We start from the raw sequence: 13,477 nt of genomic DNA on the forward strand, positions 1-13,477 counted from the left end.
TTCTTGTAAAAATTTGTTAATATAGAACTCGTGCGTGAAAAAATTGACGCATGGAATGTAAAAGGTTGGCCACCCCTGTTCTATGCTTTATCTCCCCAGAGAGATCATTACAGAGATTGACCACATTCTCATGAAAAGGCCTCAGCGGATAAATTTTCAATGTAATTGCTGCAAGCAATCTCTTCCTCCAAAAAACAAAACCACTGTTCAAGACAAAGGGGAAGAATTAGTTATCACTTATACTTCCAACAAGAAAATCTGTAAACATCCAAATCAGGTACTATCTATGGAGAGAACAAAGTTAATGTTTCAGGTTACTGACATGAATATGTTAAGACGCAAAACAAATCTTAAGACAGGAAAAAGGGGCAGGAGCAGGGGAAGAAAATACAAAATAGATCACTGTCAGAATGAAGTCAGGGGGATCAAATAACAAATGGAATGATGGAACCAGATGAAAAAGAGTGATAAAGGTTTTTGAATTACCACATTCTTTCACCACGCTCCACTCATGGATGGTAGGAAGGGAAAACCGATGGACATTTAAATAGAAGTTACAAGGTTGTGAAAAATTATTGCTGGAAATGAGTGATAAAGGGACGAAATCATTCATTATCTGAAACTATTTGACAATTCAAGTCCTGAAAGCTGTACTTTGTCTATATCTAAGGCACTTTCGCTCTTTTGAGTTTACACTGGAAGACAAAATGCAGAGTGAAAGAACTGAAGCAACTGACAACAAAAGACTACAACACTGTTAGTAAGGCAAAGATTGTGGAAGAGATGTTTTGAAACATATTAATGAAAACTGCATTTTGACACAATGTAAACATGGTAGTTAACAAATACAGTATATCAAATATGAAGCACTTATGAATTGACAGTTCATCCAGGACAGTTCGCTGGATGGTAAGAAGGAGACGAAAGGGCAGCTACGTCCTCTACAGTTGCATTAAAGGTTGATCCATTGAATCCAGTGGTTTGTAGGGTTGATAAAGGGAATGTTATTCCCCTCTAGACTGTAACAAGGGGAAAGAGACACCATATAAAAGCCCACACCGTCAGAGAAAGTAGGGATAAATACATGATTTTCATACTGACAATTAGTAACCAGTGGGGTTCCATAAGAATTACAGTCGGCCCTCCGTATCTGCAGGGAATTAGTTCTGGGACCCTCCGCGGATACTAAAATTCACGGATGTTCAAGTCCCTTATATAAAAGCCTAAGAGAGCTCGTAAGGATGTTACGAAAAGCGAAAATAGCATTCAGCGTTTGTTTTGCAGCTAGCCGTTATAGGGGCAGCGTGCACCCCAAGCAGCGAGAGTGCTTTATCTCGATTTATTTTGTGCATCCGTTAGCAAGAAGTGTCCTAAAGTATCAAAAAAGCCTAAGAGAGCTCATAAGGGTGTTATGAAAAGTGAAAATAGCATTCGGCATTTGTTTTGCAGCAAGCCATTATAGAGGCAGCGTGCACCCCAAGTAGCAAGAATGCTTTATCTCGATTTATTTTGTGCATCCATTAGCAAGATGTGTCCTAAGGTAGCAGAAAAGCCTAAGAGAGCTCGTAAGGGTGCAATGCTTAGCATAAAACTGGACATAATTAAGCGTTTCGATCGTGGTGAACAAAATAAAGACTTTGTGCATGCGTTGAACTTGCCTGCGTCCACCATTCGTACTAGTGTATTTACACGCAGAGAGAAAGAATCTTGAAAGCTGCCGATGTTACAATTGGTTCTGCTAGTAGCATATCATTCCTGCTTTCACTAAATGTTAGTGTTATTTTAGGTTTTATGTGTTATTTGGCATGATTTGGTAGGTTATTTTTTGGGTCTGGGAACGCTCAAAAATTTTTCCCATATAAATTAATGGTAGTTGCTTTTTCGCAATCAAACGAGACACAAGGCGAGCAATGTTCAAATGAGTGCTGGAGAGAGAACTCCCGGGTTTTCCCAATCCGTGGTTGGTTGAATCTGCAGATGCGGAGGGCCGACTGTACTGTCAGCAGCTCAGTTCTTTTTATAATCTACGCTGATCATAGTAACCTGCCTCAATGATCATCACCAGTAGCATTTACATCACAGTAATGAAATTTTTGAGAGGTTGGTGATGAAACATACGAACTCCTGCCTGAGAAATAACTTGGATTGCTCCAATTTGCTTCCTAGCACAACAGGTCCACAGCAGATGCCACCTCATTGGCTCATCACTCAACCCTAGAACATCTGAACAGCAAAGATACATCGGGAAGCTCTTCATCAACTACAGCTCAGCATTCAATACTATCATCTCCTCAAAAGTAATAAATAAGCTTCAAGACCTTGGCCTCAATACCTCCTTGTGCAATTGGATCCTCAATTTCCTCACTTGCGCATCTTAGTCAGTTTGGATTGGCAACTACATCTCAAACACAACCTCCATCAGTACAGGTGCACACAAGGCTATGTGCTTCGCTCCTGCTCTACTCACTTTACACTTCTGACTGTATGGCTAAGAACAGTTCCAATTCCATATTCATGTTTACTGATGTCACCACCATCGAAGGGCAGATCTATGGTGGTGACGAATCAACATGTAGGAGGGAGATTGAAAATCTGGCTGAGTGGTGCTACAGCTTAATGTCAGCAGGACCAAAGAACTGTTAATTGATTTCAGGAGGAGGAAACTAGAGATCCATGATACAGTCCTTAACTGGGGATCAAGGTGAAGAGGGTCACAATTCCTTAGTGTTATCATTTCAGAGGACCTGTCTTGGGCCCAGCACAAATATACACAACAGTCCTTCCTTAGGAGTCCCTTACTTCCTTAGGAGTTTGCAAAGATTCAGCATGACATCTAAAACTTCGACAAACTTCTATAGATGTGTGGTGAAGAGTATATTGACTGGCTGCATCACAGCCTGATATGGAAACACCAATGCCCTTGAACAGAAAATCCTACAAAAAGTAGTGGATATGGCCCAGTCCACAGGCAAAGCCCTCCCCACCATTAAGTACATCTACACAAAGCATATTCACAGGGAAGTAGCATCCATCATCTGGGACCCCCACCACCCACATCAGGCTCTCTTCTCACTGCTACCATCAGGAAGGTGGTACAGGAGTCTCAGAACTCACTGCACCAGGATTAGAAACAGTTATTACCCCTCTTTCATCAGGCCCCAAAGGGAATAATGTCACTTGCCCCATCCCACAACTTGTGAGCTCACTTTCAAGGGCTCAATTTCATTTCATGTTCTTAATACTTGTTTATTTATCTACTATTTCTTCTTTCTTTTTGTATTTGTACAGTTTGTTGTCTTTTTATCAGTGAGACTAAGGGTACTGTCGCCAAATTTGATGATGATGCCAAAACAGGTGGCTTACTATGTTGTGAAAATGACAGAGAATTTGCAAAGGAACATAGAAGAATTGACTGAGTGGGAAAGAAGTCGATAGCTGGACTACCCCGTGTGGATTTGCAAGATTATAATCTTTAGAAGAATGAAAAAGCAAATTATTCAAATAGAGTGAAAATACCACAATATGAAAGGACCTGGGGTCCTAGTACATGAAATGCAAAACAGTAGCATGCAGGTACACAAGTAATTAGGAAGGCAAATAGAACATTGTCTTTTGTGCAAAAGTATGACAGTTTCAATGCAACTTTAAAAAGGAGTGGAGTATTATATACAAGTGTTGTCACCAAATTAAGAAAGAGCGAGACAGCAAAGTAGGTTTCACTAGGCTCCTCAATTTCTGCGACAAAGAAGTTGATATATAAAGAAAGGTGGAGCCTGTACTCAGTGGATTTTAGCTTGCAGGATCAGGAAATCCCAGGATCAAGGCTGTCAGTGAACCAATATTGAAAGGAGTCAGGACAGCATTACATATACACTAAGTGTTAATAACTGCACTGCTGTCTGAGAACGTAACACAACCTCATTCTTTCCCCAATGCTTTTGCTGCCGTACTGGAAATACAGTTGGGATCAGCATTCCACTGGCAATCCTTTAAAAATAAAACAGTTAACAGATCTCACTGCAACATGGTTCAGAGTGGAGTCAGTTAAACAAGGCAATGTTTAGTGGTTGTCTGAGAGATGATTTTGCTCGAGCATTTGATCATCTTCTTGTAAAGAAATCTCCCAGGTAGGGAAAGCTGAGCAGCCAAAAACAAGGTAGATAGCAGCCCCCCCCAAACTCAATATGTAGAGATGAGACCAATACATCAACATATTGAACAGACAATGCAAGTCTCCAGAAAAAAGCTCAAAGCCACCATGCTGGACAGAACATAGCCCTTAACAATACCTTATAGTGCAGAATAGCACTTACTCCTGTCCACACATTACCAGCCAATGCAGATAGCCTCTGTACATTGCTTTAGTAGCCAAGAATGAGAATTGTGGCAGAAAGTTCATTATATGTGTGACTGATTGAAACGACAATACTTTGCAACAGGCATCCAGCAAAGTAGCATGCAGCCAGAGCTCTTTTTTTAAAAAAAAAGTACCATGTGCATGCAGTCTGGGTTATTTATCAGCTATTGTTGAGACTACAGTGCCAATACCAAGACATATTCTCCATAGGTACCAGAGTAGAGGAAAAAAAGAAATCATCCTATTAGATAAGATGCATGATCACTGATATCTTGAACTAAGGGCATAGTTTCAAATGGAAGTTAGAAAGATTTCTTCTTTAACAGTTGTGAATATTTGGAATTTTCTAGTGCAGAGAAGCTTGGAGTCAGAGTAATTAACTATATGAAGCTAAAAACTTGTATGCTTAAAATACAAGTCAAGAGATATGGAGAGAAAACTGAAGAGCAGTGTATTGGAACAAGCATAACGTTACTGAATAACAGTGCAGGCTAGAGGGATAGACTGGCCTACTCCTTCTCCTGTTTCCTACGCACCATGAGCAAGCTTGCAACAGATGAGGAGAAGAGATGCAAAAGATGATGGAAATTTTGAGCAAAACACAAAATGCTGGAGGAACTCAGCAAGTCAGGCAGCATCTATGGAGGAAAATGACCAATGTTTCAGGTTGAAATCCTTCATCAAGACTGCAGATGGAGCAGACAAAAAAAATAAAGGATGTCCCTTTTCAGCTGAGATGAGGAGGGATTTCACCCAAAGTGTCTGGCTGAAGACATCAGTGGAATTCATTGCCACAGATGGCCACGGAGGCCAAGTCATTAGGTATAACAAAGCAGAGGTTGATGGGCCCTTGATTAATACAATGCCAAAGGTTACAGGGAAAAGGCAGGAGATTGGTGTTGAGAGGAAAAATTAAATCAGCCTGGATTGAATGGTGGAGCAGATTCTGAACGGCCTAATTCTGCTCCTATGTCTTACGGCACTAGTGCCATTCCCACAGAACTGAAAAGACTTTTTTTCAACTTTGTTGAAGTTTCCAAACCCCATTTCCTCACCCCCCCCCCCCACCCCATGTCTACATATTCAACTGACTCTGTCTCCATTTCAGGGACTATATTAGTAACTAACATATCAGAGCTGCAGAGATCTCTATCTGCAGTGCAGTGCCCCTCCTTCCACCCCACTTCCTACAAAGACTCATTACTACTTATATCACCCTCATATCTACTTTGATAATCACAATCTAAGATAATTGTTCTGAGAAGTCTACTCATTTTTTCCCTGAACCACAACTTCCCATTCACAAGGCTCCAAAGTGCATCAGCTCCAGTTCACACTCTGCTGTGTTCTCCTCCAAAGAATCAGATTTTTAATTTCAACAAATGTCATGAAATTTGTTGCTTTGCAGCAGAACATTGCAATACATAGTAACAAAAATTATAAATTGCAGTATAAAATAAATTAAACAAGTAATGCAAAAAGGAAAAGTACTGAGGAGATGTTCACAGATTCATTGTCCATTCAGAAATCTAATGGCTGAGGGGAAATCGTTTCTGAAACACCGAGAGTGTCTTCAGACTCCTGTACCTTCTCGATGGTAGCAATGAGTAGACAGCATGTCCCGTTTGAATCAATGAATGATCCAGAGGTGATAAGAGAGCTTAAGGTTAAGGAACCCTTGGGAACAGTGACCACAATATGATCGAGTTCACTTTGAAATTTGAGCAGGAGAAGCTAAATTCCAATGTGGTGGTATTCAGTGGAATAAAGGAAATTACAGTGGCTTGAGAGTGGAACTGGTCAAAGTTGACTGGAAAGGGAAACTAGCAAGAAGGACAACTGAGCAGCAATGGCTGGAGTTTCTGTGAAAAACGAAGGAAGTGCATGACATATATATTCCAAATAAAAAGAAATTTTTGAATGGAAAGTACACTATCGTGACTGACAAGTGAAGTCAGAGCCAAAGTAAAAGCAAAAGAGATGGCATACAAGGAAGCCAAAGCTAGTGGCAATATAGAGGATTGGGAAGCTTTTAAAAACTTGCAGAAGAAAACTAAGAAGGTCACTCAGAAGGAAAAGATGAATTATGAAAGGAAGCTGGCAATTAATATCGAAGATACCAAAAACTTTTTTAAGTATATAAAAGTTAAAAGACAGTGGACCAACAGAAAATAACTGGTGATATTGTAATGAGAGATGCAGAGATGGCAGAGGAATTGAATGCATATTTTACATCAGTCTTCACAATGGAAGACATCTGCACTATACTGGACATTCAAGAGTGTCAGGGAAGTGAAATATGTGCAGTGAAAATTACGACTGTGAAGGTATTCAGGGAGCTTAATGGTCTCAGGGTGGATAAATCTCCTGGACCTGATGGAATGCACCCTCGGGTTCTGAAGGAAGGAGCTGGAGAGATTGTGGAGGCATTAACAATGATCTTTCAAGAATCAATAGATTCTGGCATTGTACCGGATGACTGGAAAATTGCAAATGTTACTCCGCTATTTAAGAAAGGTGGGAGGCAGCAGAAAGGAAACTTTAGACCTGTTAGTGTGACATGAGTGGTTGGGAAGTTTTTGGAATCCATCGTTAGGGTTGAGATTACGGAGTACCTGGAGGCACGTGACAAGATAGGCCAAAACCAGCATGGTTTCCTGAAAGGAATATCCTGCCTGACTAACCTACTGCAATTTTTTGAGGAAATTACAAGCAGGGTAGACAAACAAGATGCAGTAGATGTGGTGTACTTGGATTTTTAGAAGGCACATGAGGCTGCTTAGCAAGATAAGAGCCCATGGAATTATAGGGAAGTTACTAGCATGGATGGAGCACTGGCTGATCGGCAGAAAACAGTGAGTGGGAATAAAGGGATCCTATTCTGGCTGGCTGCCAGTTACCAGTGGAGTTCCACAGGGGTTAGTGTTGGGACTGCTGCTTTTTATGACTTACGTCAATGATTTGGACTACAGGATTAATGGATATGTGGCTAAATTTGCCGATGATACAAAGATAGGTGGAGAACTGGGTAGTGTTGAGGAAACAGAGAGCCTACAAAGAGACTTAGTTTAGGGGAATGGGCAAAGTGGCAAATGAAATACAATGTTGGAAAGTGTATGGTCATGCACTATGATGGAACAAATAAATGGGCAGACTATTATTTAGATGGGGAGAGAATTCAAAATGCAGCGATGCAAAGGGACTTGGGAGTCCTTGTGCATGATACCCTAAAAGTTAACCTCCAGGTTGAGTTGGTTGAGTTGGTGCAGAAGGCAAATGCAATGTTGGCATTACATTCTATACCTCTAGAAATGAAGAGCAGGGATTTGATGATGAGGCTCTATAAGACACTCGTGAGACCACACTTGGAGTACTGTGTGCAGTTTTGGGCTCCTTATTTTGGAAAGGATATATGACACTGGAGAGGGTTCACAGAAAGTTCACGAGAATGATTCCAGGAATGAATGAGTTACCATATGAGGAACGTCTGACAACTCTTGGGCTGTATTCCCTGGAGTTCAGGAGAATGAGGGGGTGGATCTCATAGAAACATTCCCAATGTTAAAAGACCTGAACAGATTAGAAATGGCAAAGTTATTTCCCATGGTAGATGATTCTAGGACAAGAGGGCACGTCTTCAGGATTGAAGGACGTCCATTTAGAACAGAGATGCGGAGAAATTATTTTAGTCAGAGGGTGGTAAATCTGTCGAATTTGTTGCCACGAGCAGCTGTGGAGGCCAAATCATTGGTGCATTTGGGGCAGAGATAGATAGGTTTTTGATTAGCCAGGGCATCAAAGGGTATGGGGTGAAAGCAGGGGAGCGGGGATGACCGGAAGAATTAGATCAGCCCATGATTGAATGGCAGAGCAGACTCCATAGGCCAAACGACCTACTTCTACCCCTATATCTTATGGTCTTAATACTTTGTCTTGAACGGTACATACTGAAGAGTAAGACGAGCAGGTTAGGAAAACAACAACCCAGCCAGTGCATGGAAATATACAATCAGTGGTCACTTAATTAAAGGAAGTACAAAAAAAGTGGCAACTGAGTGTATGTTTGTGGTTTTCTGTTGCTGTAGCCCATCCACTTTAAGGTTCAATGTGCTGCGTGTTCAGGGATGCTCTTCTGCACACCACTGTTGAAACGTGTGGTTATTTGAGTACCATTGCCTTCCTGTTGGCTTGAACAAATTTAGCCGTTCTTCTTTGACTTCTCTTATCAACAAGGTGATTTCACCTACAGAACTGCCACTCACCGGATGTGTTTTACTTTCTCACATCATTCTCTGTAAGCTCTAGAGACTGTTGTGTGTGAAAATCCCAGATCAGCAGCTTCTGAGATACTCAAACCATCCCATCTGACATCATCAATCATTCCACAGTCGAAGTTCCTTAGATCATATTTTTCCCCATTCTGATGTTTGGCCTGAACACAACTGAACCACTTTTATGCATTGAGTGGCTGCCAATGATGGGCTGATTGAATATTTGGATTAACAGGTAGGTGTAATGGTGTACCTAATAAAGTGGCTACTGAGTGCATATTGTGCCAATTAACTAGCAAAAATAGAGTTTATACTGTACAGCACAAGGTATAATTTAAAATTAAATCACCATTATTTCTGACAAAATCATTCAGGCAATTTTAAACCTTTAAAACTGGTCCAACTTTAGCAGAATATAAATGGAGCTCAGCTCTCAAGGAGACAATCTGTCAGCTGAACATTGGTTAGGTTACACTGCCTTCTAATGTGTACAGTGTTTTGCAAATAACTAAAGTGTTGTTTTCATTGACTTCCAATCATTATTGTTATAAACTGTTGTTCTTCTTTCAATAATAGAATCAATGGTGAAAAGCTGAGTTAACCATTTAATCAAAACTTTATCTAAGTTACCTTTCATTAAAGGATGAAACATAACCCCATGAATAGCCATCAAGAAATACCAAATCTCAAATTTGAAATTAATACTGTATGTTGATTATTTTATTAAGTGATAATCTATACATGATGTAAGCACTGCCACATATTCTCTTTTGTGGAAACATCATGCTTCACCATTTAACTCCTGTTTACCTAACATGAAGTAATCAGAAGCAATAGTTAACTTTTTCAGCTGGTAGATGGACCTCAGCTCACATTAAAACAAAGAGAGATATTGTTTCAGGATTCAGAAAGCACCACCACAAACTATTGGGAAAATACAAAATCGTCAATTTGATTGGGAAAATAACCTAAACGGTGAGAGATTGCAGAACTCCATGATGCAGAGGGATCGTTCTGCCCTGGTGCACAATTCAGAGGGCAAGTTCATGGGTGCTGCAAGTAATTAGGAAAGCCAACAGAATGCTGTGCTTTTTGCGAGAGTAATTGTATACAAAAATGAAGAAGCTATACTTTATGTATATAGTGCATTGCCAAGACCATATTTTCTGGCACATTGAATCCTTTCCACTTCGCTTATTATTCATATCCGTCCACTGATGATTCCATACCCTCTGCACTCCACTCCGTTCTGTCCCACCTGAAAAACGGTGCCTCATAGGGCAGGATGCTGTTTATTGACTTCAGCTTGGTGTTTGATATAATCAGCCCTCAGAAGCTGGTGGGTAAACTGTCCTTGTCGGGTCTCAATACCTCTCTCTGTAACTGCATCCAAGCCTTCTTGATAGAAATCCAGTCTGTGTCGGCAGCAACATCTCTAGTTCCATCACACTGAGCACTGAAGCCCCCCTCCCCCCAAGGGCTGCATGCTCAGCCTGCTGCTGTTCACACCGCTGATGCATGACTGCACTGCCAGATCCAGTTCAAACCAAATCATCAAATTCGCTGATGACACAACAGTCGTCGGCCTTATCAACAATGACGACGGGACAACGCAGAGAGGAGGTAGAGCAGCTTGTAGAATGGTTTCAGCACAACTTGAGTCTCAACGTGGACAAGATTAAAGAGATGATTGTGCACGTTAGGAAGGTGCAGGCTAACGTCTCCTCACTGCACATAAATAGCTCCTTGGTGGAAAGAGTTAGAACACCAAGTTTCTGGGAATGCACCTAACAGACAATCTCACCTGGTCCCTCAACGCTACCTCTTTACAAGAGAGCACTGCAGTGCTTCCACTTCCCGAGGAGATTGAGACAAGCAAAGTTCCCCCAACAACCCCCCCATTCTAACTAATTTTTACAGGAGCACCAGAAAGGGCGTTCTGACCAGCTGCATCACCACCTGATATGGGAATTGCAAGGCATCTGACCGCAAGTCACTGGAAAGGATTGCAAGGACTGTTGAGAGGATCTTTGGGGTTTATTTTCAACCTTTCCAAGATACTTGTCAGGAGTGCTGTATACGCAAGGCCCTTAGCATTGTCAATGATCCCTCTTATCCACCTAACAATCTCTTTGACACCCCCCCCCCCCCAATTAGGCAGGAGGTACCGTAACATTAGGACAAGGGTTGTTACGATGGGAAACAACTACTTACTCCAGGACATGAGTCTACTGAACTCTCTGCCACACCCCGGTCTCATCACTTCTGAAGCGCCAGTTACATTATACAGTTTACTTTTTAAACATGTGTTATAAATGCATCTTATTATTTGTTAATTTATTAGTGGTAGTATTACTTATGTGCTGTGAGAGTTATATGTACTGTGTTGTGCAAATTGGTCCAGAGGAACGCTGTTTCATTCAGGGATATACATCTACACGGTTGGATGACAATAAACTTGAACTTTGAAATTCTGTGAGCACTGCTCTTCTTACCAAACAGCAGTTCAGACAGTTGCACCACTGAAGGCACGGAGGACCTAATGCACAGGATCGGAAAATGCTGCAGAGCATTTGTTTGTGGACTCAGCTGGCTCCATCACGGGCACTAAACTCACTGTCAGAGAACTCCCATCATCGAGCACATCTTCAATAGGCAACATCACAAGGGAGCAACCATCAAAAGGGGCCCTCAACACCCAGGATATGCCCTCTTCTCATTATTACCATGAGGGACGAGGTACAGGAGCTGAAGATACACACTGAACAATTTAGGAACAGCTTCTTCGCCAACACTGTCAGACTTCGGAATGATTCATGAACCCATGAACACTACTTCACTACAATGCTCTCTTTTTGCACTTTCTATATATTATTGTGATTTATAGTAATTTCTTATGTATTGCACTGTACTGCTACCACAAAACAACTTTCAAGACATACAGTATTTCACTGATAATAAACCTTATTCTGACTTGACCAACACCTGGAATGAATAATTTGCCTTATTGGGAAAATGGACTGGTGATACATGTGTTGACTGAATTTTACAGAAGAGACAGATTACTTGATTAAAACATTAAATGCTACCTGAACAGTTTTAAGAGGATAGAGACGATATTTCCCCTTGTGGGAGAATATAGAACTTGGAGTCACTTACTGAAGACTCTCTAAAAGGGCTGTTTTTGAAACTCTCTTCCTCAAAGAGGAAAAAAAATCAAAATCTGTTAATATTTTTAAGGCAGAGGTAGACAAATAATTGAGAGAGAATAAAGAGAGTGAGTGGGTCTGCAGTAAACAAGAATGCAGGTTAAGATTACCATGAGCTCACCCATGATCTTATGCAGTGGCGGAATAGGTTCATGACCTACTGTTGCACTTAATTCATATGTTCAAGTTCCTTCCAAACTTACTAATGTTTATTTTATTATTACTCCTATATACCCACAATTGAAAATGAAGACAAGAAAGGCAAGTAAACTTGAAGTACAGGACCAGGCATAAAAATGGTGATGAGTAGAACAGGCTCCAGATAACTGTTTTTCTTATTAAAACCAGTTATGAATGACGATGCAATGAAAAAAAAATCACAAGGCACTTTAGGTATTACTTATATTCTTCGAATTTAATAATTATCTTATTTAAATCAGAAAAAAAAGCTCCTTGTTAAATCTTTGCAGTAATTAAATGTACGTTTCAGAAAAGTCGTGTGCCACTTTCCATTAGCGAGACTGGTTAATTGCAATAGTTAACTGCATTAAACCAGTATACAGAGCACTACTGTTTTAAAGAAAACAAAGTAGCCAAAGAGAATGTACCACTGGATGTCACGGCGTGATGTCGAAAAAAAAGTTACGTAGGCTGGGGAAACATCGGACCACCAATCACCTCACCCTATCATTAAAATACAGCACTCACTGGAATAGAACTGTTACGTTCCAATGAATGCAATGCAAAAACTACTGACTTGTACACTTTAACAGATAAGTGTATTAAAAACTTCTATGCATTACAACAAATTAACCAAGAAATCACACAAGCACTCCGATCGGTCCAGGTATTCCTACTACTGATCTCAGATACTTGTAAAGCCTCTGCAGAGAGCAGCGGCAAAGCACATTGTATATTTATTATTTAGATGTGTCACTGAAACCCAGCCATCCATTCTGAGCCGGAGTGCAAACTCTGCATACACCCACTGATCGTCCCCTCACAACAGGGCCAGAATCATGCCGGTCATCCCCATCCGTCCTCGGTCCCGCCGCACCCATTCAAACCGCCGCCTCGCCACCCACCTCCGTCTGGGGATGCTGCCCGCTGCCTTGGCAGGGCCGTCGACAGCCCCTGCCTCGACGGCTCGGCACTGGCTGACCACGGGCCCGGCCCCGGCCCCGTGCTCGGGCCTCCGCAGGTGCCCCGCCACCACCCGCAGCCGTTGACGAGCGCGCTGCTCTGACGCCATTCTTCCGTGTTGTGGCTGTGCAACGAGACGGGGTCAGAGGTGAACTGGAAGGAACCTGCGCTCCCAACAGCCTTCGCGGCCGCTCCGCAGCCACAGGTGGGAGGGGAAGTAGCCGGGGTTGGCAGCCTCCCACCTTGGTGGCCAGAACTGCCCCCTGTCCCTACCACAGCCGTCAGTCACCGCTCCTGTCCCTTCCACTCGTCTCGGCCGCCAGTCACTACCCCTATTCTAACCCCTCGTCTCCGCCCTCAGTCACTACCACTACCCCTGCAATCAATCTCTGCCCCCGCCTCCGCCGTCAGTCATTGCTCCTGTCCCTGCCTCTTGTTTCGGCCGTCAGTCATTACCCCTATCCCTATCGCTGCCGCTGCCCCCGCCCCCGCCGTCA

The 13,477-nt window shown here is 42.0% G+C and overlaps 1 protein-coding gene across 2 annotated transcripts in view; it reads right to left on the reverse strand.

The window, feature by feature from the left end:
* Window positions 1–13,477, reverse strand: part of agps (alkylglycerone phosphate synthase) — a 184,852-nt gene that overhangs the window by 155,774 nt on the left and 15,601 nt on the right. The window contains exon 1 of one of the 2 annotated variants that reach the window (XM_063052098.1): window positions 12,923–13,295. The exons of the other annotated variant lie outside the window; for it this stretch is intronic. Within the exon in view, the coding sequence (XP_062908168.1) occupies window positions 12,923–13,089 (167 nt within the window). The 5' untranslated portion in view covers window positions 13,090–13,295. Of the gene's footprint in view, window positions 1–12,922; window positions 13,296–13,477 lie in introns of those variants that run through there. 2 annotated transcript variants of the gene reach the window in all.

The sequence above is a fragment of the Mobula hypostoma genome, chromosome 6 (genome assembly GCF_963921235.1).
Source record: "Mobula hypostoma chromosome 6, sMobHyp1.1, whole genome shotgun sequence".
In the NCBI taxonomy this organism is placed as follows: domain Eukaryota; kingdom Metazoa; phylum Chordata; class Chondrichthyes; order Myliobatiformes; family Myliobatidae; genus Mobula; species Mobula hypostoma.